This window comes from Schistocerca cancellata, chromosome 7 (genome assembly GCF_023864275.1).
Source record: "Schistocerca cancellata isolate TAMUIC-IGC-003103 chromosome 7, iqSchCanc2.1, whole genome shotgun sequence".
In the NCBI taxonomy this organism is placed as follows: Eukaryota; Metazoa; Arthropoda; class Insecta; order Orthoptera; family Acrididae; genus Schistocerca; species Schistocerca cancellata.
The window spans coordinates 449,552,853-449,578,669 of NC_064632.1; the positions used below are offsets into that span (position 1 = coordinate 449,552,853).

The window sequence follows — 25,817 nt, forward strand, 5'->3', positions numbered from 1 at the left end:
GTACCACATCTTGATCTCGTCCAAATTTATAAAATTTTTACCAAGTCGGGCAAAGAATGAATATAAATAGGCTATCGAAGAAGAGAGATAATTGCAAAGAAATATTCCTAAATATTTAAAGTTATGTAGAATGAAATTTTCACTCTACAGCGGAGTGTGCGCTGATATGAAACTTCCTGGCAGATTAAAACTGTGTGCCAGACCGAGACTCGAACTCAGGACCTGTGAGGACAGGGCGTGAGTCATGCTTGGGTAGCTCAGATGGTAGAGCAATTGCCCGTGAAAGGCAAAGGTCCCGAGCTCGAGTATCAGTCCGGCACACAGTTCTAATCTGCCAGGAAGTTTCATATCAGTGCACACTCCACTGTAGAGTGAAAATTTCATTCTAGAAACATCCCCCAGGCTGTGGCTAAGCCATGTCTCACAATATCCTTTCTTTCAGGACTGCTAGTTCTGCAAGGTTCGCAGAAGAGCTTCTGTAAAGTTTGGAAGGTAGGAGATGAGGTACTGGCGGAATTAAAGCTGTGAGGACGGGGCGTGAGTCGTGCTTGGGTAGCTCAGCCGGTAGAGCAATTGCCCGTGAAAGGCAAAGGTCCCGAGTTCAAGTCTCGGTCCGGCACACAGTTTTAATCTGCCAGGTTATGGTTACTAACACCTTCCCTCTAGCACAGACAGTAAAGGCCAAAATTTAACTTCCTTTATAAGCTGAAGATACAAATGTGGGTATCATATTAAATAAAAGATTCTCTTCATGCAATTTTTTATTCCTCTTTTCAAAAAAAAATAGGAGAGAGAGAGACACAGACAACGAAGTTCTTTTTGTGGCACAGTTACTTTTAATTATTTTACATTCTGTATGCTTATGACATGTACGATAACAGCTTTCCTTTCCTAGATCTGAGGATGACTGTTTAGCTATTCTAATTAGTAATTTGAATCATAACATGTGATCAAAACAAATAAAAATTTTATTGTTATTCTTGTGTGCTGTATATGCTACACTTTCTCACTCATTTCCCACTTGTGTACTCCATTTTGTTTTGAGTTATGTGTTATTCAATATTTTCTTTTCTTATTTTGAAACAAGTGAACAGACTACACCTGGTCTATCACCGGGTTCGAATGCAACTCTTACTGCGTCAGTAGGGATCGACGATCCACAAGACCATTATGCCAGTTCTGCTTTCGCAGGAGCACAAATCATGGGCACAGGCTGCCAGCCCTGAGGTAGAGGGCTTGTTCCCCATACTGCTCCTCTCCCCTCACAGAGTCAGAAGTTTTTGTTTGTTTACATAAGCGGCCAGCTGCCAGGATATAGTTTCTGCATAGTACCACTGAACCAGTTAACCCTAAAATTTGTGCAAGTGTAGCTAATATGTCTGATTCATAAAAAGGCCTAGCACTGGTTTTAAATTTTCAGTCTTTAAGAGATGATAGCCAATTCTGATGCTGCTATAAACTTTCAACAAGAATGCTGAACTTTCCAAGATTTTTGTGGCAACTTTTAAAATAATGGAGAGGCAACCATTCCATTCCCTGCACTTCCCACCCTGCCACCCACTTTACCATCAAAGAACTCTCCTATTACAGTCCCTTTGCCAATATTTTCCAAATTTCCACTCCTCATCCTTCCTTCCCAATGTTCCCACAAGGTGCACCACAAAATGGTGCATTACACTGCAACCACTCCGGACCTGTCAGACCACTATCATGATATTTCCCTTCCATCGGACAATCAATATTTTTCACAGGCAGAAACTGAGGCCTCCTTCACTGCCAGGATTCTCTGTCCATCTAAAATCACTTGGTCCTTAGCACTACATCTGGTAATGAAGAACAACAGGACCTGGCACCCAAGCAGTGATTACCAGCAGCTCAATGCGAGAACCATTCCTGAACACTTCCCCATAACAATCTTATGGAGTTATAGTGATGACATTTCAGGCTCCACTACCTTCAGTAAGATCGACTGTGTCAAAGCTTTCGCACAGATCCCAGTTGCACAAGAGGACATTAACAAAACATCCATAACAACACCTTTCAGCCTTTTCAAGAGCACCTTTATGATCTTCAACCTCCACAATGCAGTGCAAATTGGCAACATTCCCTAGGCAATGCCCTCCACTGTGCACCAGGCTCTTTTGTATACTTCACATCATCATTTACTCCCAGGATATAACAGAACACCGAAAGCATCTCAGAGAAATTTCTGCCTACCTCAAAAAAGCAGGAGTCATTTTTAATCTGGAGAAATGTGTTTTCTCCGGATGGTCAACTTTCTAAGACGATTATCCAAAATGGAGCTTCTTTTCAGGAGCCTTCACAGCCACACTGCAAGGCAACCAAACCGAGGGTCACAAGCCCATGCCATGAATGCTGCCCATGACAGCACCAAATGTGACCTCAACTAATGCAGCCCTTCTGGCACAATCCCACCCCACCATCCTACTCACTACTATCACAGACTCAAGTCAATCTGCGATCGGCGCTGTCTGTCAACAATACATTGGGGACACTTTAAAGCTGCTGGTTTTCTTCTCAGCTACGCTCTCCAAGCCCCAGTGTAAATGGGCTGCATGTGAGAAGGAATTGTTTGCCACCTATGAAGCAGTGGAGTACTTCTGTTCCTCATTGAACACCATCCTCTTCCAACATGGTTTTGTCAGAAAGATGGCATTCATATGTCACCCCGACAGTTTTACCAAAAGTAATACATTGCACAATTTTCAACTGATATATGCCATGCAGCCATTGCAGATAACACTGCCACCGGACACAGTCACTTCTATGGCCTCAGTCCTCTGTCAGATTACGAGGCCCAAGCAAAGGCCTAGTCCACCAACCCTGCCCTAGCCATACTGCATCAGGAACCAAATATTGACCTTCTTCTCCAACTCCACTAGGTGCCCGGTATAGGACTTTCCCCTGCCTTCCACAAGCTGGCATATGATTGCCTATAGGGCCTAGCACACCTTGGCATCTGCTGCTCTTGTCCCAGTACATTTCGTCTGCCCTGCTATCCAATGGGATTGTCATACCTAGGCTTGTACCTGTGTTCCGGGTCAGTGTGCAAAAGTAGCCTGACATGCATACAGCAACTGCTTCATTTCATCCTGTTGACCAGCCACTTGCCCTACCAGGTAATTTTATCAAACTGAAGCCTCTTCCCACTACTGCCTGTACATCAACTTCAAGATTACACAGCCCAGTTACAACTGATACCTCCGCAGCGTCATGGTGAATGCAAGGCTTTTATACATCACAACCTTACAGTGTGCATACACATACTGTTACACATCAATGCTTGGCAGAGAACACTTTAACTATGGTACTCAGACCTTCACTTCTTCCTGAAGAGAGGTGACAAAAACTTTACAGTCCATCTCCATGGCACCCTGTCAATTGTTTACACTGATACACTTAAACCAGCGTATGTGCTCACCCTGCATGGTGCTTGTGCAGTACCGGCAGTTGAAGTCTTCCCTGATGCCCACGGCTGGCATCTGCTGGTATTCAGCACACAGAACTTGGTACAGAACAAGCAGAACCCAATGCAGAGCAGGCATTGACCGATGTGGATCAGGATGCCTCACTGCTGCTGCTGATGCAGTTGCAGGTGCTGTTCCTCCAGCTCCTGGCGCTGCTCCAACACCTTTGATGCCAGCTGACCTGCAACCTCTGCTGCAGTTATATACGTGATCTACAGAGTATCATGCTGCCACCACGCCAGCATTGCACAAGGTCTTCTGGCTGACAGCAGCAGCAGCAGCAGCAGTTGCTTGTGGCACCCACACATTTTGGTACACATACATCACACGTGCATGCCACACAGTACGAAGTCATCCATTTCCCGCTTGCTCGAGTGACTGCCCTCGGCTAGACTGTGCCACATTGCAACTCTGTGTGCTCCTCAACATGCTAAGCAAACCCACAGTAAAGCCATGCAGGACCTCTTTTTTTTTCAAGCCACAGAGCATGCCATCTCTCACTTAACACAGTGTGCCTTTCGCTACACAGCCCAGTGCACTACCTGCTGGGCTGCCTGTTGCACCTTCTGAGCTGCCAAACGCTACCTCCTACAGGACACCACCCAGACTGTCTTCCACCAAGCTTGCTGTAACCCTGCCCCAAGGTCTGATGCACTCTGATGACAATTTTGCCCCCCCCCCCCCCCCCCCCAGGATGACTCTCACAGGACCTGCTCTCCTCTGTCAAATGCTGCAGCCACGCCATCCAGGCTGTTGGAAGCTGCCAGCTCTGACTAGAGCAGGCAAGCTAGGTGACAGGAATGTCTTTCCCACACCACCAGGATTGGCCCCTGTAACTTTCTGCCCAAGAATTCCTATTGACATGTGAAGCTCGCTTTCTTTCCTTTGTGTTAATGATGTCGGTGTAGGAAGGACTTTGTAGCTTGGCCAAATGTAAGTGCTACGAGGTAAGACTCGAGTCCCACATCTTGAGCAAACTTTTCATGAGTCACTCTTGTGTTGTTTTGCTGTGACTAGAGTGGCAGGCATACAGCTTTCCAACACAGAATTAGATAATTTTTCCTGCATTTCATAGTTAATGTTGTGTAGTATATTTTTGCCCTTTCTAGCCACTTTGGAGAGTCCACTTCTCAGTTCTAATGGATCCTTAGTTATTAAATTTGAAGTGCCACAGGCCAGCATGTTAATAAATCCCTTTTTCCATACCAAATTCCTAGTTGTTTCCCAACAAGGTCAGAATAATTTTGCACTACAATTTTCTGTCGGCACTAACTGTTGGCGATAAGCAGTACCAGACAATATTTGTAAATTGTTTTTCAGGCACAAGCCACATTTTGTATTCATGTTGGATTTGGTTTGTTTCCTACAATCAACACTAGCTGCATTTGATGTGTGTGTCTGCATTACATGCAACCACATGTATCCACCATCCAGTTTGCAACTGATTGGTTGTTTACTGCTTCTGCAAGAAGATTTCATTCTCCAGTTCCAAACTGCAGAATAAGACCAAACACCGAATTAAAATTTTTTTTTTCAAGCATGACATATGCCGAATTCTTGTATTCTGCTAATTTATGTGAGCCTCCATTATGACTGAATAATTGTATTTCCAGTTTCATTAAATTTTTTTTTTTTTTTTTGTATACTGACACTGTGCAAAGGCTCAGTTTTCATTCTTGCAGATGCGTGACCTAGATCATTCATAGCTCCTTATTTAAAGTTTCCCCAACTGTTTGGTCAACAACGAATCAACTATTAAATATTGGATTTTCAAGTTATGCTTGAACCTTGCATATTTGATTTAATCTTATTTGATTGCTTGTAGTAGATAGTTGAGTTCGCTATATTGGTTGTGCTTTTTGTCCGACTCAAGACAAAATTCTCATAATTCCATGCTTGAAGACACATCCCTGCCTCCCTTCCTCCAATCACCTTGTTTGCAGTTCATCTTTATGTGTTTCCATGAGCTGTGTCTCACCCACTAGGCTACTTATCTTTTCATTTAATTTTGCCTTTTACTGACTATGATTATGCATCACTTCTCAGGCGAGGACAGTCATTCACCATAATCTGCCAAAACTAAGTTAAATACTTTAGCATGACCATAGGGAGTTGAGGGAGCTGTGTAGCAGTGTTTCAGATACAGGTTAGCCCTTTCATTTTGCTGGAGACATCTTTACTCAGCTCTATCAGTCAGTGGCTCAGTCATCAGATTTCTGGTGTCAAGTTTATTCCAGAGTCAGATTAGTTTTGTCAAGAGCTGAGTTGCAATCAATAACATTCCACTCAGTTCTAAACTTAGCAGGGAAATACAGACTGCAGCTCTAAGTTAGATGATATTGCACTTCATTTCCATAACACTTTCAAAATTTATACACAGCTGCAGGAGGAACTGCAGAATGCAATCTTGTTGTAGAAATAGCAAACAGCCACTCAGTTGCAAACTGGATGGAATATTAAAACCCCTTTACCATCGCTGCAATGTTTACCAAAATGTCTTCTACACAAGGAATTATAGACAACCTAAGCAAGTTACAGTGCAAACATGTAAATATTCACAGAGGTGCAATCATATCTCCTCACGAATACATAAACTTATTCAGCCTTACTGGATTACATATTGTGACAGAGGTACCTTAAAATATAGCTGGAAGGCATTAGTCAAATATAAAATTTCACCTTCATAATAAATTAAAATATGCACAACACACTTGTCAATTGGTATTTTCTCACCAACATACATCTAGTGCACTGGCATCACATATGCAACACTTGCGCTAAAGAAAGCTTCAAGCAAGAGAGGACACTAATAGTATGCACAAGGAAGGTACGTGATAGTGAATGAAATTATCATGCTAAACTTTTTTCACAGGTTAAAATTAAAATTATAACATTAAACAGCAGATAAACTTCAGCTATGTACATATTTAATATTAATAAAATGGCAACAAATAACAAGTTACCATCTAAAAATGGTCTCTACTGTAGAAACAAATTACATAAAAGGAGGTATAGTGCAAACAGAAACAACAGTAAAAGGAACCAGGGTGTGGAGGGAAAGGGATGAAAGGGGGGGGGGGGGGGGGAGGAAGGGGATATGAAGGGGGGGGGAGGAAGAAAAGGGAGGGTTTGGAGAGAGGTGGTGGAGGGGGTGAGGTAAAAATGATAAAATATGTGAAACTCTCAAATACAACACACCTGAAAAAATTGTGAATATCAAACCTCCAGAAGTATAAAGATGTTTGTGCCACAATTACATTAGCTGGGAAAAAACCAACAAAGCAAAAAATGAAATTGATCATAAAGTGGTTCAAAAAGATGAGCAACTTGTTGTACATTATTTTGCAGACTGAAAGCAGAACCATAGTCCTGAAAGATTTCATAAATTGTTTTCAGATCAGACCCGCATTGTATGACAAATTATAAATGCCAATACGACATAAAATGACAAGAAAATTTTAGTAACCGACTCTGACAATGACAAGGAGCTCCCTCAAAGCTGTCGAAGACTGATCCCTACCTCCAATGCTCACTGCTGGTGGTACTGTAATTTACAAGCTGCCTCTGTAAGAAGCACTCTGGGAAGAAGCCCCCCTCCAGCACATGTAAAGTCACCTGGCAGAACTCCATGGCCTCTGATCAGCTGCCGCCTGCCGCACAGAGCATTTTTTTCTCAAGGGTTCAAGCTTGATAGAATGTTATCTGCACTGGCCACTATCTGCAGATGACTTTAGCTGTGATCCTGGACTATCTATGGACTGTAATATTGGCCGGCTATCTTCTGTTTGTGAGAGATCAACCTTGTAAGTTTTTGTCTTTGATGTATGTTTCTACTGTGTTAGTGTAATAACCCAAATAAATTGTGCTCATAACTACAGACTTCTACAAAAATATGTTAATTAGGGATCAATTGCTCTCAATAAGAGACTAGGAGTAACTTTGAGATTTCAAATGAGAAACAGGTCATTCAAATCCTTGAAGTTTAGATCTGTAATATTAGCAAACATGATTTATTATGAAAACCTGTGAAGTAACTAATCACGGATATATTCAGTTAACTGAAGTGAAACATCTTTTTTACATGTTATGATGGTCTGGTGAGATAAAAACTGCTAGCCAATATTTCTAGTATTAACAATACATCAATATATACCCTCAGATGGTAAATATAATGAAGCTTTAATAGTATTACTGAAAGAGTGAGGAACCCTTAACTGTTTCCATTTAATGTTTGCATATCATATCTTTTTAAACCTTGAACTATTGTGTTAAAAGGTAAGTTTCAGACATTTATATGAAGATTCGCGGGTTACATTGCCAGTGGGCCATTCTAATAGATCTCTAACGTGTGTATCTGAGATGCATCTGTCAACACCTGAGATTACTTTCAATAACCCCACAGACAACGCTTCTAAGCCAACAAGACAACTGGGAGTAGAAGCTGGTGTCAGACGAGGAGTGAACATTTCACAGTTAATCTGTCACTCCTTAGGGGAGGGTACAGTTGAAATAAGAATGTGTAACTTTTTTGTGGCATCTGTTTCTTCTACGTGAGATGTCAGTAAATTTTCAGGGCTAAATATGCTACCAAATCATGTCAAGGCAAATTCCGGGCCCAATGGAGAGTTAACAATGGGTGTTTGATCCTGGTGATGAAATAGGTAACACGCCATTTTGTTGGGTTAATTTTTGCCTTCCAAATGTTGCACCACTGCATAATTCTGCCCAAATGCTGCTATTAATTTATGATAAACAAAAATAAGGTTGTAAGATTTCTGGTATACTGCAGTATCATCAGTGTAGAAAGATATCACATTGCTGACCAGTTTAGAAATGTCACTAGCATAAACAGTGTATAGCAGTGTTGGCCACAGTGTGTGAAAATGCACACTGAATGATGTGCTGCATTTGAACTGTCCAACGCATGGCCAGTCTTGGCTTTGCTTGGTCCTTCTCTGAACTACTAAGTACAGTGTGACACTTTATTTATCAGTGAAATGTGACAATGTTCCTTCTGGCACTTGGACTGGCATTTTGTGATTGCCACTTTCTTCAGTTCTGCAGAATCATGGTTTCAGTGCTGTTTATCTTTTGCTATTTATTTGTGGTACAAAGGAAGTTCATAGTTCCAGTTGTTGTTTGCATAAAAAGAGGCAGTATAGCATTCTACCATCCCAACATTTAAAAATGAACGGGAATCACAGATGGGAAGAATAAGAATTATTGATATCTATTACACAGTTGGATAATCAATAGGTTCTGCAAATTTGCTACAGAGCAGCATTACAACATCGTGCAGAATGAATTCAGAAATTTTGCTGATGAGGAAGGAGCTAAAAATTATAATGATCAACAGACAATATGTACAGCATTTATTATTCTGAGCAACAAAAAGCACTTTGTGCAAAATTAGCAGGCATGCAGCATATGATGAAACTGGTGATATGACTAGTAAATCTTCCAAAGTTGCATGTATTACTACAGTGTTTGATGGAAATGAATCAAAAGTATGGAGACATTACATATCACTGCAAAGAATGTTCGTTAAATAATGGAGCATGCCTGAAATAATTTTTAGGTTTAAGACCCGCTAATATTGAGTTCCTGATGCACAAAGGAGAGCAAGAACAAGAATTCAAACATACAGAATGAACTGCGCACTTCTCACTTTATGTGTGTGAAAGGCCTTTCCTTTTCTTATTATGAAATTAATTGAGACACAATAATGTGGCAGCCCAAGTGTCAAAAATATGCAAAACTGTCTGCGTTCGATCATATTCCAACAGTTTGTACCACGTACAAATTTTATTATTGTCCAAAATTCACCAAAAATTATTAGATAATTCTGAAAATGTTTTTGTTTGTGATCTACATTGTTATGAAACATGAAACCAAGCCACTTGAGGGATGTTCAGTGTTCCTTGCATGAATGCAGCGCCATCTACATTTGGTGTGTTCACAGTTTGCACCTCTTCCTGCTCAGAGTGTGTGGGCAAGCAAGAGGACTCCACACAAGAGCATGAGCACTGAACATGTGGAGAATTCTTGACAGTCCCTGATGTACAGAAAGGGGCCTAAGACCGAATCTTTGGGTACTCCTACCTCAATCGGTCATGTCTGGCTTGATCAAATAACAGTTCTTATGAAACACTATCGTTTTGCAAGAAATGAGTCATTAAGAAAAATTAAGAGCTCTGGGTATTTAAGTGTATCAAGGCTGTAGATGAAGCCACTGTGCCAGATGCAGTCAAATGCCTTTTCTATATCCAGGAATACTGCTCCGGTTGATTCGCTCTTCTTGTACAGTGGAATGCTCAGGACAGAAACCAAACTGCTCCGACATAAGAATGTTGTCCTATGTGAGGAAGTGACAGTGGGGACTGAGAATTATTTGTTCAAAGATTTTAGAAGAAAGATATGTAGTCAACTATCAAAGTGGAGGAGGTTCTGGAAGGGTGATCAAGTTCACACTTTTCATGGTAAACCTTGAGCAACAGAGTAACGGCTCGCAAATTATCGATAAAAACACGGGAATACAAAACTGTTCAGGAGAAGAATGGAATACAGCAATATAAGTAACACAGGAATGAAATAAATAGGAAGTTTAGGGAAGACAAAACAAAATGGCTTCTGGAGAAGTGTTGTTCATGAAATTCAGGAAATGTGTGAAGATAGCGTGAAAGAAGTGATAGAAAGACTGATCCATCAGACACACACACACACACACACACACACACACACACACACACACACAGCATGGGCATAAATGATGGCCCTTTTTCATCTACAACAAACTTACCAATTCATCTAATGTGGAAAATTAATACCATATTATCATATAAACTAAATGTTTTCCATGTAGAACAGTGGAGGACCTCATAGACACACAATAACCACAACAGAACGATGAGTTCCAGTCTGAGTTTATGGAACATCATAATAAGTAAACCTCATTTACCAAATTTCACTAACTGTCAATTCATAATATAGTTTACATAGTGCTTATCATGTCATCTCACTTAATAACTGCTATTATCACATGTAGAACCAATGTAGTTCACCAACCTACATTATTATGCATTTTTATTATGTCAACAATGTACACAAAATGACTACTGTATTGTAAACTAACTAGGTTTACCACTGCCCTATATCATATGTACAAACAATGTACAACACTGATTCTTGGACCAATAAATAAATAAATAGAATCTCTTAAGAAAGACGAGAGGGAAGTAGTGGGGTGGGGAGGGAAGGGGTGGGGGGGACAAGGACTAAAATGCAAGAAGACCTAGAGTCAAACTGTGACATTCCCTACAGAAAATATGACACTGTAATTCAGCTACAGGGATCACCAACAAATATTTTCCTGATAAGTTACTACCCAGTGTATCTTCAGAAAATTACAGTGTATTCTAATTTGCCCAAGTTTTGCGTCTTCTTGGTATTGGTCACGAATGCTGACAGGGTAGTTTTCACACAATATTTCCTCTTCATGGTAACCTCAAAATAGCATGTTTCATTTCATTTGTGTCAGTGCTGTACAGGACTTCAAGTCTCATCATTATTTCTGCCAGCTAATGTTTGTACTCATAAGCGCAAACAAATATAATGAAATGAATGCACTATGAGAAACCAACAGCACCTCAAAATGTAACATACAAATACTTATTTACCAGTTTATTATTTTTACTAGTTTAACAACTTTACCTTTATGGCAGAGAGTTTTCTCTGAATACGTTCCTGGATTTTTAACACCCAGTACTCATTGCTAAGAATATCAAACAGGATTCTACCAATCAGTGCATTGATCCACATCACACTTCCTGAGACTTGGGATTCTTTTTCACTTTCTTTAAAAGTATCCTGTTCTGTTTCAGCTTCAGGTACCTCATCATGTGTTAGCTGTGATTCTTGGTGCTATAAGTAGAAGCAAAATCTAATCAAAAATTAAAACATACTTACAAAATTGTTCACATGATATTAAGTAAAGTAAAAGTATAAATGCTTATTGCTGGGTTTGGATACACGAATCTTTACTTTTTTATTTATCTTATATGGTTTTCAACTGCAGAAAATATTTAATTTGTTGTCACAGTCTATGAACAACTTCTTATCACATTCTACATACACACTATTATATTGAAGAATTCTTTGAAGACAGTTTTGCAGTTTAAATAAAGAAATTATGCATTTGCTGTTGTAGACTGGAAACCACAGTATGTATCTGTGTAGCAATTTCTCAGAAATGTGTATAAAATAATGTAAAAATCTTCATATGTCTCCAGTACATCATACTAACGATGATTTGAAAGTGTATGTTATAAGATGAATAAATCTATCTACAGTATCTATCTAAATCTACCAACATGCCTTTTATTATTTTTATTGATTACTAATTTTGGCTTAAGATGTTAGCGATCTTCAAATCTATAATTTGACACAAAATTGCATAAAAGGAAAACCGGTATGGTACAAACTCCCAGTACAATAGTTCCATAATGTAAATACATACCACAGGGTCCTTTATTTTCTTATGTACAATCTCACAACCTGTAGGGCACCATCATTAATTTTGTGCAAGCTGCATAACTCAATATTATTAAACAGCTTAATGAAACATCAACATAAAATCACCTAAAAACATAAATCATGAACAAGTATTATGATGCAGTGCATCAATATATCAAAAGGAAAGTTGAGACTACATAATTTTTACCTAAGACTAAGTGATTGTCACAATCACTGTGTAACAACATTATATCAAATGATATCCAGATCTGCAGAGTGAGGTCACAATTCACGCACTACATTACTGTAGACATATCGTATCACCAGAAAACAAAAGGAAATTTCACCCGGTTATACACGGAAGCCATACCCACTGTGCGATGCTTAGATTCCACATGCAAAATATGAACTACACAGTTTGTAAAAATGAGTTATCCATGACACATAGCATGGGGATCAACAAGGAAAATACCTGCATCATAGCAGCAAAGATACCAAAGGATGTTATGCATTAGGGCTTACACGATTCCATGTTGTTGGCTTATAATGGCTAGACGAGAGCAGTGTAAACCTGATGTAGACTTAGGAGGTATACTAATTATTAAATATGAATAAATTTCATAAGGTTTACCAGAATTGTATCTGCAAAATGTTCATCATTAGACACTGGTGCTAAGAATGCTGATATAAAAACCACAACACGCTTCTGAACTGCTTGTGGTACTTTCTTACTATGGGACAAGTTACTAAGGGAGTTCATGTTAATTTTACACTTTCATACAATTTCATATTTTTTTATATTTGAATACTTTTGGTTATGTATACTCTGTTAAGTAGTATCATAGATAACACAAATGTTATTACTGGCACTTTCAAATGTATCTGTTGGTCACTGTGAGGCATTTAAGAAACTAGATGTTTAACTGTACAAAGCTTTCATATAGTTCTTGTTATGGAAATAATTTTTATTCTTATTGCTACAATTCGTAAATTGTTCAGTAGTTTTTCTACTTTAATGAATATTCTACCAGTATCGCCATCTGGTGGAATGTTGCTTGCTTGTAAACCCTTTGGTGTCCTGTCTGCTATGATACAGGCATTTTCCTTGTTATTTGTCATGGGTAATTCATTTTACAAACTGTGTTGATCAAGATTCATATGTAGGATCTATGTACCAAAATATTTGATGGTGGATATGGCTACCTCATACAGCAGGGTGAAAATTATGCATTGCCTTCTGGTTTTACATCTCTTGTGTGATGTACTGTGTTAATTGTGATCTCGCTCTGCACATGTGGAATTATTTGATATAATGTTTTATGTAGTGGATCTATGAGATCTCTTAGTCTTGGGGAAGAATTATGTAGGCTCAGCTTTTCTTTTGATATGGTGAGGCATTACTTTTTAAGCGATTTTACATTAGTGTTTCATCAAGCTTATAATAAGATTTGTTTAAGCAGCTTGCACAAAATTTATAACAATCTGTCCTACTGGCTGGTGACTACACGGGGGCGGGGATTCGATAATCAACCTGTTTAATGGAACAAAATTCTAACAAACAACAACACCATCCTCCACAGTGGCATTGTGACAAGGTTTGACAGCCCATTCATATATGGTAAATAGTTGTAATTAATTAAGCCACATTTTACAGTGATGTTAACCATCAAGAGGAGTCACAACATGTAGTCATCTAGTGGAACTGAAGTGATATTCAGGGTCCTCCAAATAAGTGTTATGGATTCCCTGCTGTTCGTAATCTCTATTAACAATTTGAGACAATAATATGAGCAACTTTCTTAGTTGGTTTGCAGATGATCTGTCATTTACTGTCTAGTAAAATCATTAAAAGATCAAAATCAATTGCAAAATGATTTAGATGTCTGTATGGCACAAAAAGTGGCAACTGACCAAAAAACAAAAAGTGTAAGGTCCTGAACATGAGTACTAAAAAGATCACATTAAATTTCACTCACAAGACAAATTACATAAATTTGAAGATTGTTGATTCAACTAAATACCTAGGGATTATGACCAAACAACTGAAATCGTAACTACTATCACACAGAAAATAATGTTGGGAACATGAACTAAAGACTGTGTTTTATTGGCAGAACACTTAGAACACACAACATCAATACTAGAGAGACTGCCTACAATAAACTTGTCTGTCTTCTTCTGGAGTACTTCTGTGCTGCAGGATCCTCAGCAGATAGGATTGACGGAGGACATCGAAAAAGGTGAAAGAAGAGCAGCTTGTTTCGTATCATGAAATAGGGGAGAGAGTGTCATGGATATGAATAGTGAGTTGGGCTAACAATCATTTTAAAAAAAAGGCATTTTTCATTGTGGCTAGTTCTTTTCATGAAATTTCAATCATCAATATCCCCCCCTCCTCCAAAAATAATAATAATAATAATAATAATAATAAATTATTATTATTATTATTATTATTATTATTATTATTATTATTATTATTATTACTGTTTCCTGCCTCCACAGGGGAAAATGACCATTACAATAAAATAAGAGAAATCAAAGCCAGCATGGAAAGATTTAGGTGTCAGTTTTTCCTACATGCTATTCAACAGTGGAACTGTATAGAAATAGTGTGAAAGTGGTTCATTGAACCATCTGCCAGGCATTTAAGTGTGAATTGCAGAATAATCACACGGATGCAGCTTCAGAGTAGACAGGTAGATATAGATGTAAAATAGATGTTGATGAATCAAAAGTGGCTATATAAATTGCCATTTATATCCACAAAAAATAGAGAAGTATGTGTGAAAATTTGTAAATGCATTAAACCAAGGATTAGCTCATTAAATTTTAACATGATTGTTAGCACGTTGTGGTGACAATTAACTGTTCCTTAGGAATGCAGAAAAGGAAACACTGTATTTTGTGGAAAATTTGGAAATTTGTGGTAAGGTCTTTTGGGAGCAAACTGCTGAGGTCATCAGTCCTTAAGTCTACAAACTACTTAATCTAACTTATACTAACTTACACTAAGGACAACACACATACCCATGCCCGAGGGAGGACTTGAACCTCTGATGGGGGGAGCCATGCGAAGCATGATGAATCGCTTCTGATCGCACGGCTACCCTGTGCGGCTGTATTTTGTGAAACAGTTTCAAAAAGCTATTGAATGATACTAACAAAATGTTATGATTTATTGCTTCCACGGATATGAATGCAAAAGAAGGCAATGTAGGAATTCCAAATGGGGTGAATGTCAAGAGGGGTACATAACTAATAGAAACAGAAAAAACTGAGTCAATTTCAATGTCAAACAAATTAAAAATCACAAATTCTTTAACTAAAAATAAATGTTGTTGGAAAGTTCTTGTAGAACATAATTACTTCAGGGTTACAGGAGACCACTCACCAAAAACAATGAAAACTTACTAGCAGACTGTGAAAACCAACAAGTTTTCCTTCTTTTGTGTGTGTGTGTGTGTGTGTGTGCCTATTGATGACTCAACACTTCTGCTTCTTGGATAGTGGTCTCATTTGTTTCTCAGATAGTGGTCTCATTTAATCCTAAAGCATTTACTAAAAAAAAGATTAAAAATCTTTTATGGGTGTATATGAGGATAAAGATCCTTCACTGATAACATAACTGAAAAAAAGAACAAAAGAGGATGTGGGGGCATTGTGTTTGAACATGTAACAGAAAAACTAAAAGCAAAATATGATCATTATTTCATGGTGTTATAATTTCACCAAGATGATAGGAGACAAGATCCAGAGTTCATAAAAACTGATGTGGTCTTAAGAGTGCACATCCTAAAAGAACAAAATATAAAGAGTTTTTAACAAAACAAGATATATCTTAAGTCATGAAAAAACACAAATATAAGAAAAATATGTGGATGGAGAATGGAACAATATTGTCACATATAACCACAATCAAGTCCAGGTCTGAAATCAGAGTCACTAATGAAGTACAACATTTAGCACTGAAAGTATGTCTATTACAAAACATGGATGTCCAGACAGGATGGTACACAACTCTTGCATGAAGTATGCTGCTATTTATACGAACACCGAAAATTCCAGAATATGCAAACATTGAAAAAGTAAGATTATTTCAGGAAGCTTCCAGAAATGATAAACACTAAATAAGAAATAATTACCAGTGGCTGAGTTTGAACTTGTGACCCACAGCACACAAGCAAGTGATGCTAACCACTATATCACATTACAGGCAACACAGCTCATGCCAATTAACAAAAAAACTGTGAATCTTTGAGCTATGAAACCATTTTGAAAAGTGTAAAAACATAAGTAGCTAAAATTTATATCAAGGAAATCCAACTACATACAACTAGAGTAAACACAAAAAATTTAAATAAAACAAAAAAGATGACAATAATTCAAGCACCACCTTAGCACTAATACTAGCGGACTCAATTTTTGATACATGTTCTATAAGGCCAACATACACTGACATTTAAAGTTGTCAAAGAAAAAAGAAAGGGCAAATGTTTCTATATTCTGAATCACTACACAAGACTGGCTGAAACACTACAAGAAGCAAAAGCTTCTATGAAAAGTACAATGCTTTGAAACAGAAGACACTTCACTTCAGATATCTACAACATCACAGAAAACTGAAGAAAGAACTGAAATAAAACTAACAAGTTGTAAATTATTTTAAATGAAAAATACAAAATTACTTAAATATCAAACAACGATTAGTAAAACAAAAAATAATGAGTTTTAAAATACATGTTTGTGCAAAGATTTCATTTGAAAAAACATAATCCCAAAAGAACTCACAGTGATATAAATGAACACAACTGCAACAACCCACAAAATGATTAACTCTAGGATTCATCAAAAATATTTGTAGTAGTTGGCAAAGAAGAAAAAGCAGAAAGCTCTAAATCAGGCAATAAATAACAATAGACAAATGTAACATGCAACAAAATAAATATAGATCACATAGCAGTGAAACTATTAATGAGAAAGACAAATTTCTCATTACAAATGACCACATGTTAAAGAACATCAATGTACTCAGTTAAAAAATGGATGTCAACTCCAAAATAAGGTCTCATCATTTGTATAAACATTTAATCAACATTCACAGCTTAAACAAAACATAATTAGATGAATCTCTCAGGAACTGTAAAGGTGTTTTTCTGTGGGGAAATATTTTCTTGTGAACAATAGTGAGGAAGATCTTGCCAATGAAACAAAAAAGATTACTTGAATTGCCATAAAATTTTGCTATCAATATAGAAAGTGTTTTCAAAATGAAATTACAATCAAGTGAATAAAAAAAAGATGTCTACCAATGGCAGAAGACAGACACAAAGAAAAGAGGCATACTGGCAACTTCTGGAATTAGAGGTTCACATAGAGAAATAAAAAAATTAAAAAAAAGTGAGAGATTCTGGGATTACTCAAGAAAGCTAAGTAAGGCCTTGGATCCAAGCTATGAGAGTAAATAAAATATAAACAGGATTTTTGTTCTTGAGCATCTATGGTTGACAGGACCATGGTTTTAATATGCTTATATGCATCTGGGAGGGGGAGGAGGAGTGGCAGGGGGAGGGGGAGGGGGAGGGGGAGGGGGAGGGGGCAGGAGTGCGGAGGGCCAGAAATTCCTCACTCCAACCAATATAACAGTAGTGTTCACAATGTCGGAGTAACAGGTGCACCTTTCCATTGCACAATACTTGATTATAAAATTTCTTATTGGTGAAGAAATTCAGGTGACTGAGGAATTTTTTTGGAAATTGACTGCACAGTTCGGGAAAAACACACTGTCAAGCACTCATGTGTTTGCCTGGCATAAATAGTTCAACGATAGACAAGAATGAGTGGAAAATCAGGAACACGATGCTGTCCTCGGACCAGCATCGTGGACAAAGACATTTGTGTGGCTCAAGACATCCATGAAGACAACTGATGGGAGATTGTACCTGAATTTGCAGAACAGGTCAGAATAACTTATGGGAGCTGTCAAGCACATCACAAATGACGTATTGCACAATACAGTATGACCCAGGTGGGTTCCCAACTTTCGACTGCAAATCAGAAGTAGAGAGACCTTTGGGAGTCAGTCAGAGGCTTACAGCAAGATCTCCCGAAAAAGAAGGTGATGCATTTTTGAGTCAGATAATCGCCTGTGAAAAAATGGGGGTCCGCCACTACATTCTCAAGCAAGCAAGCCAGTGTGGAGTGGGAGAGGAAAGGGGAGACAGCCTCAGGAAAAATCAGGACTCAACTGTCAGGTGACAAGGTTCTTTCACAGTTTTCTTTGACCAGATAAGACATTTTGCTCATTGATTCTTTGCATTAGCAATGCACAATCAATGTTGTTTACAAGCGTGAGCTCTAGAATGAGGTGAGAGCTGTATGTCACCATAACAGACAAGACCAAATGATTCAAAAGTCATCCTCTTTCACAACAACACCAAGCCCCATACTGCAAGAAATGCACCGGATTCAACTTGATTACACTCCCTACAGCCCAGACCTATCATCCTGTGATTTTTGTTTGGCACACTTAAAAAATCCTTAGGAGGGCAACAATTTGAAGACGACAAGATCATGGACAAATTTGGGCGCAATTGACTCATGACACAATGAGCTACATTCCACAATACTGGAATAAGAAATCCTCCGTCAAGTGGGAAAAAGTATTGCTGAAACAGAAAACTATAAAGAAACATAAATTATATTTGTCTTTTATTTTTGAAAAAATCTTTTTAAATAAAATCTGGTTTATATTTGATTTATCCTTGTACTGCAGCAGGAAAATTTAAGACCGAGTGCACACAATGCACAAAAGCCAAGTAAAGAAAAGACAAAACATATTAACACATATGTTTGGAATATTTCATATTACTTTTTATTATTATAAAGAAAAGAAGAAAACAACATGTTAAATTAGTGTACATCTGGTGCCATTTTAAAAGTTCATTAGTAGTTGTAATGCAATGCAAAAGACTTCACACAAAATTGGTTTGCAACAGAAAAATATTTATTACAAGCAGAAAAAGTGTATAACAAATCTTAGTGTTACAAGACACCGTATGGCCAGGAGAGAATCTTCCAACACCACAGCTTAATATTACTACAAAAAGGCCACAAGACGAGTGGAGCTAAGAGACTGAAGTCAGAAGAGGAACTCCGTGGTCGATGTTGTAGCACCAAGCTTGTAATAATTCTCAGCTTTGCCACTGGATCATATTGTGCAAATCTCACAATGTTTCATAGATACAATGTTGGACACCTTCAGGTAGTGGTAGCTACTGTTATCACTGCTACAACGCATGACTGTGACTGCTACAATGCGCGACTGACGATAGGCATGCAGCGGCTTCAAAATTTCTCACTCCAGGAGCAGGCAATATGTATGGTGGGGAAATGCTCACCATTGGAGGAAAACAGTGCTTATAATGCACCCTCGTGGGAGCCACACACAGTCCTTCCATGCATGTGGGCAATGACTCTGATGCCAGATGCTCCTGTGGTTAAAACCTGAATTAAATCTCAGCTGAGTGCTGAGTCAGTCATGAAGACTGAAGTCTTACATTCAGTGTTCTTCTTTCTAGGACTGTGTTTTTAAGGAGGCCACACATATCCTCACAGCAGACAATTATCAACACAGATAGTTGAAAACCTGTATCTACGTTGATAAGATGCAGGTTTTCAACTATCTGTGTTGATAAGATTGTCTGCCGTGAGGATATGTATGGCCTCCTTAAAAACACAGTCCCAGAAAGAAGACACTGAACGTGAAACTTCAGCCGTGTATGATGGTGTTCAACACAATGTCTTGCATGGTTCAGCAGGTCTGCTCAGTATAAGATTTAACACATTGGCATGGGATCTTGTATAAGCCATGTTTCCTAAAGCCAAGATTGTCTTTGATCAAGCATAAATAAATCCTCAATTTTGCTGCTGGCCGAAAAACAAACTTGACATTGTGTCTCTTGAGGATTCTTTCTATTGCTCAAGACATGCTGCCAAAATACAGCAAGAACACCATTGCAAATGGTGCCTCTGCATCTTTATTTACAACCCTGCTATGAACTTGCTTGGAATGGAATGTATAACTTGCCTGAAATGGAATGCATGGTGTATTTGCCAATCAGAATAGCCGAACACCGTTCTTAGGTGTTGTAGTTCACCAGGCAGACTGTCAGTATCTGACACCACATCTGCTCTACATACCAAAGAGCGTAAGACACTACCGCACTGTGCTGGACGATAATAGCTTGTGTCTTTGAGTTGGTTTGCTGCAGTCACTATGTTCCAGCATACTGCCGTCTTTTCTTATAACCATGATACCGTAAGGTACCATTTTATTCCATCGCCATGGTGAATTGTATATTTGGATGGAATCGTTTCAAATGCAGGGGAAACATTGGTAATGTGTCTATTCTAGGGGACTACAGCACAAATGTATCTTCTGCATACTGCCAGAAGCAGGGGGGTTGAAGGTATGCTAAATGCAGTGCTTTTTCCTCAGAGTCTTCCAAATTTATTGCAGATAAGCTCTAAAGAGCCCTGCAGAGGTATTTTTATAAATAAAGATACTACATCAAAACTAATCAAAAGATCTGACAGTTGTAACTTAAGCACCTTCAGTCATCCTATGAAGTCCTCTGAATTCCAGATATGACAGTCACGTTTGCCAACAAGAAGTCCCAACAGTGAAGTAAGATGTTTAGAGAGGATATAGGTAGGGGCTCCAATATTGCTCACTACAGGGCAAAAAGCAGAGCCATACTTATGTACCTCCAGTAGGTCGTACAGTCTTGGGGGAACTGCAGCCTGCTTGCACAGGCCCTTAATGACTTTAGTCAGAGTAGAACTCTTCTTAAATAGATTTAATGTTTTTTTCTGAATCTTGCCAGTCCAATTCTCTCTTAGATTGCAATAAGCAGGATCATTGAGCAGTGGCTCTACCGTTCTGTTGTATTCAGCTAGTAAGAGAAGGACCCAGGCATTCTGCTTGTTGACATGAAAAATAATGAGGTCTTTCTCTGTTTTCAAATCTTACAGAGCCTTCCTTTCTGGTGAACTTTCTTGGTGGGGCTCGGGTTAAAATTTGGCAGATGTCCTTTCTAATTGCTTCTGCAAACTCACGAGGAAGTTTCAAAATTTCCTGCACTATCCCAGCTATCACATCTGGGATTGGAGCTTTCTCAATCACCGAAACCACTGCATCATCTAAGATACTATCTGTGAAATTAAACACAGTACACCAAAGTGGTGCATTCTCTTCTTGCAATTGGGCCTCGAAACCAGTATATTTTTAGATTTGGCAAACTTTACCTTGGTGTTTGGACCAGACAGCTAATGCCCTGGTACCCAATCTCAGGATACAGCTGAGAGGTTCCAAAAGATCTTCAAATACAGTGACACTAATTTTATGGACATAATGTGAAGTTCCCGTCATGTGTAAGCTACCAGCAAATGAAGATACCAAACAGCCATATCAATGAAATATTGTGAGATCTGCACAATATTATCCGACAGCTAACCCAAGAAGAGTATCTGCAACAGATCCATTGGGAAAGTCTGAAAAGTCACATCAATTATAACGTTTCCCTGTGAATGTTGCAGCGCAATTAAAATAACATGTGACAAAATAATACCATTGTCTAGGTAACATCAACAATGAAACAGCTTCATCTCCTGCACCACCAACAGGTGGCAGGGACATCTAACTCTGTTGTCACACCGTCAGTAAACAGTAGCATGTGGTGTCAAGCAAGAGTAGCTTGCTAATCTCCCATTGTCTCACTGTGAAGTAGGGTTTTCAAGTTTTGCAGCATTCTGTGTTTGTTAGCTGTTGTGAGCTATTGTTTTGGTGTAGCATTGCTTTAGTAGTAGCGTGTTAAATAGAACATCTAGGAATATGTTTTCCAGCTTCAAAGAAATTGGCAGTTGGGCTGGGAATTCAATTCATAGATAAGGCTGCAAATTTTGCACTCTGAATGAAGTCCAATAGTAGGGGTCCAATTTTAAATGTGGTGGTCAGAGCAATAGCTGCACTTAACATTCATACGCTTACAGTGCAGAGGATTGGAAAAGACAAGGAACAAAAGAAAGATGAGGATGATGAAGCATCCCCACATCATTCACATCTGGAAGCACCAAACACGAAAAGAACTTATGACAAATGGGTAACCACGCTGGATGCAAAACAGGAGGATGCAGTATACAGACATCTGTGCAGTTATATTATGAGAGTAAGACATACTTCCCAAACTGCCTTCCTGTGCTTGGATTCAAGAGCACTACTATTCGTCTTCAATGTTTATCATTGAAAGAATAATCATAGAGGACAGGAGATGCTTGTATTTGCGTGCTGTGAGAAGCATTGCATTCAAAGACATTATGTGGTCTGACAAGATGGATGTTACAGGTCAACAAAAGGCTGTACAAATCACACCAATCAAGGAACAACACAAGCACAAACAGGCACGGGTGCCAGGATAACTGGCCATCATGCTGGCTTGTCTCAAGGCTTTACTTCAAACTGATTGTAGCTGTTTGGTTATAGAAAACAAGGTGGCAGCCAAGAGTAAATGAATGCCACAATTTTCTCAGAATAGTTATCTAATTTTTTGTCCAGTATTCAACAATAATAAAGGATAATGTTCCATAACACTACAGCATGTCAGATAAAGCTCTGACAGTGTAGTAGAGAAAGGCAGACATTTTGTTTTGAGTGCAGAGAAAAGTTCCAACTGCAGAAACTGAACCTAAAAGAAATATTGACTAAGTGGGGTACATGGAAATCATAAAGCTTACAGCAAAAATCCGCATGCTATAGGTCTACAAAATTGCTTCAAAATATCTCACACACTGGATTCTGATTAAACATATATGGGCTCAAGTGAGAAGTAACCTGGCAAGAGACTGCAGTATTGACAGTGTCTTCATTGACTGTACATGGTGCATCACGTGCTGCCCACATCTCTGCAGAAGAGACATTCAAAATGACCACCACAAGCTGCTGCTGCAGAAGGCTCATCATATGCTGCCAGGTGATCGTATACAGCCATCAGAGGACATTGAATTGCATCAACTCATTGCCAGCAACTGTGATTGGTCTGTGTGTCTTTTTAATACGCCATACTCAGAGCTCCATCTCATATTATCTTCAGATTACCATCAGCCTACTCTCCAGATCACACCGAGTATACAGAAGACAGTACAGTGAGACATTACAAACCTAGCATGAATCCAAGTAGAACTTTTCAAACCTAGCACAACACTATTGCTTCTCCAAAAGCTAGTGAATACTGATAACCAGTACTAATAGAATAAAGAGAGAGAGAGACCACACAGTGACTACAGTGTAAAAATTAATGTATGCTTTATACTGAATTATTTTGATCATTCTATACGGTTTGATGTGTTCTAGAGTGTTCAACCAACGTCTTACACCAACAGACAGAACAGAAACAATAAGAAATATATCTCAGTTATTTAAATTGAGGTTGGAGGGGGGAGAAAGGAAGGAAAAGGAAATAACTGTTTATGTCAGTTACATTGAGAGTTTATGCGGAATCAGCAGGAATGAAAATGTATGTCGGACTGAGATACAAACCCGGGATTTCATGCTTGTGGTAAGCAGTACGCCATGTGGACTCAATGTTTATCGCAATTGCATTGACTACTTCAGTATGCCTTCCAGCTGACCCAGATTCCCACCTAGTGACACCTATCTGCAGTTCCCATCCATGTCCTCCATGTTCACTACCTTGAGATTCCTGCAGGAGTTCGAATTGAATTGTGCATCGCACTGAGGTGGTGGGTTCTTTGCCTATTGAGCTTGTATAAGTACACGATGAAAGACCCCCAGGATGCCGTAAAATTAAGATTTATTAAAAAAAAAAAAAAATTGAAACACCGAGTAACCAGAGGGTTGACAAAGACGTTAATTATGAATGTGCCGTAAGGCACAGACAAACAAAAACATTTTCTCATTCAATGGGTTGTACAGTTTTTTTTTTTTTTTTGTTCTGAGACAGACACAAACTAACTCTCATATGTAGAAGGACAATGAGGATGTGCGATTTTAAAGATGAAGTATTGTGATCTCAATGTATTATATGTGGGAGTAAATGATATAATGTTACAAGTACCATATGAAGCATTTTATTTATTGATTTAAGTGAAGAGGAAAATTACAAGAAGAGGATTTTCATGATTACAACAAGCGCCGGCGTCCCCCGAGTCCTCCGCCGCCTGCAGCTTCAACAAAAATGTAAGGAAGTCCGATGCCCGAAAGAATACCAATAAGCACAGAACATGTTAACCACGCAATAATATACAATTATAATTTATTCAAAAAAATCTCTTTTTTTCTTACATTACAGGCTGAATAAATTATACGAAAGCATGGTGTCTGTTCTTTCGCACATGTTCAAAAGAACAGACACCATGTGGAATCTGCAGCTGTGATACATATTGAGGGTGGAGGAGGGTGGGGAGTGGGGAGTCAAGTCCCAATGCACCTGACATCGATAGTTCCTTGTGGTATATATTGCGTAAAGTGAAGGTGGAAGGGGAAGAAAGGAAAAGGAACTGATTCGCCTCGGTGGGCAATGAATCCACCATCATCAGTGCAGATCAACATGTATGTTTGAGCTACTGTGGGAATCTCAATGTAGCGAGCATGGAGGGCATGGACGGCATCTGCAGATAGTTGGTGCTAGGTGGAATTGTGAGTCAGCTGGGAGATGTGCCGAGATAGTCTGCGCTATTGCAATAAACACTGAGTCCGGATGGCACAATGGTTAATGCAACTGCCTAGTAATAAGAAGATCCCAGGCTTGAATCCCCGAATTCTAGTCTGGCATCGCCACAGGAGCTACAGTGTCCAAAAGAACAGACACCATGCGTTCATATAATATCTCAGTGAAGTACGATGAAAGCAGATATTTCAAATATTACTTTGTGTGACCAATCTCAGTTTGTGAGCCACACAAAAAGGTAAGCAATGAAAGAAATGTATGAAGGACTGCTGGAAGAGCGCATAAAAGAAATGGTCATTTCTGATGGTCCAGCACCATTTTCATGTTCAAATACTTTTCAAATCTTGTCTCTCATTGATATTTCTTAGTGGATTCATGTCACTCTGTCTAGTTTTGTCTCCTCTTGCCTTATTGTCCTACATGAGTTTGCTATTTAATTCTTAGAACTGATAACTCTTTCCCCCCATTTTACCAGACTCATGGCTCTCAGGCTCTGAAAAGTACTCTTTTTGCACCCTTTTTTTCATTTTTATATCTGCTGCCATTTGTTTACATTTTAATGAAATTCTATTATAAGATCACGAACTACTTCTCCCTCAAATTTTTGTAAGACTGAAAGTGGGGATAGAGGAAAGATACAAAAAAACCATATTGTGAGTATGAAAGATAAAAGAAATGAAGAGAGACTACATCCAGTATGTCCTAAGTTCCTGTAACCCTCCTGGTCTCAACCTTCATTAGTCATTGTCCTTACCCATCTAGCCCCTTCCCTGTTCCCATTCCCAGCACTACACAGCCCTCTACTCCACTAACACACCCACAATCTTTTTACTTCTCTCCTTTTCTGTTATCCTCCATCTCCCATCATGTGCTGCTGCTTGCAGTCTGGTATCAGCAGCCAAAGACTGTGGTCATATGTGTGTGTGTGTGTGTGTGTGTGTGTGTGTGTGACGAACGACTTGTTGGCCCAAAGCTTACTTTCTGACAGTTTGTTTGTTGTTGTGCCTATCTGCAACTCAGCATCTCTGCTATATGGTGAGTAGCAACTACCCCTTTCATAATATTGTCATTTTCC

General features: G+C 38.8%; 1 protein-coding gene across 3 annotated transcripts in view; it reads right to left on the reverse strand.

Annotated features, from left to right (window-relative positions):
* LOC126092122 (testis-expressed protein 2) overlaps positions 1 to 25,817 on the reverse strand; it is a 335,634-nt gene that overhangs the window by 71,957 nt on the left and 237,860 nt on the right. For all 3 annotated transcript variants that reach the window (XM_049907564.1, XM_049907563.1, XM_049907562.1), the window contains exon 9: positions 11,199 to 11,408. In XM_049907564.1, the coding sequence (XP_049763521.1) occupies positions 11,199 to 11,408 (210 nt within the window). The remainder of the gene's footprint in view (positions 1 to 11,198; positions 11,409 to 25,817) is intronic.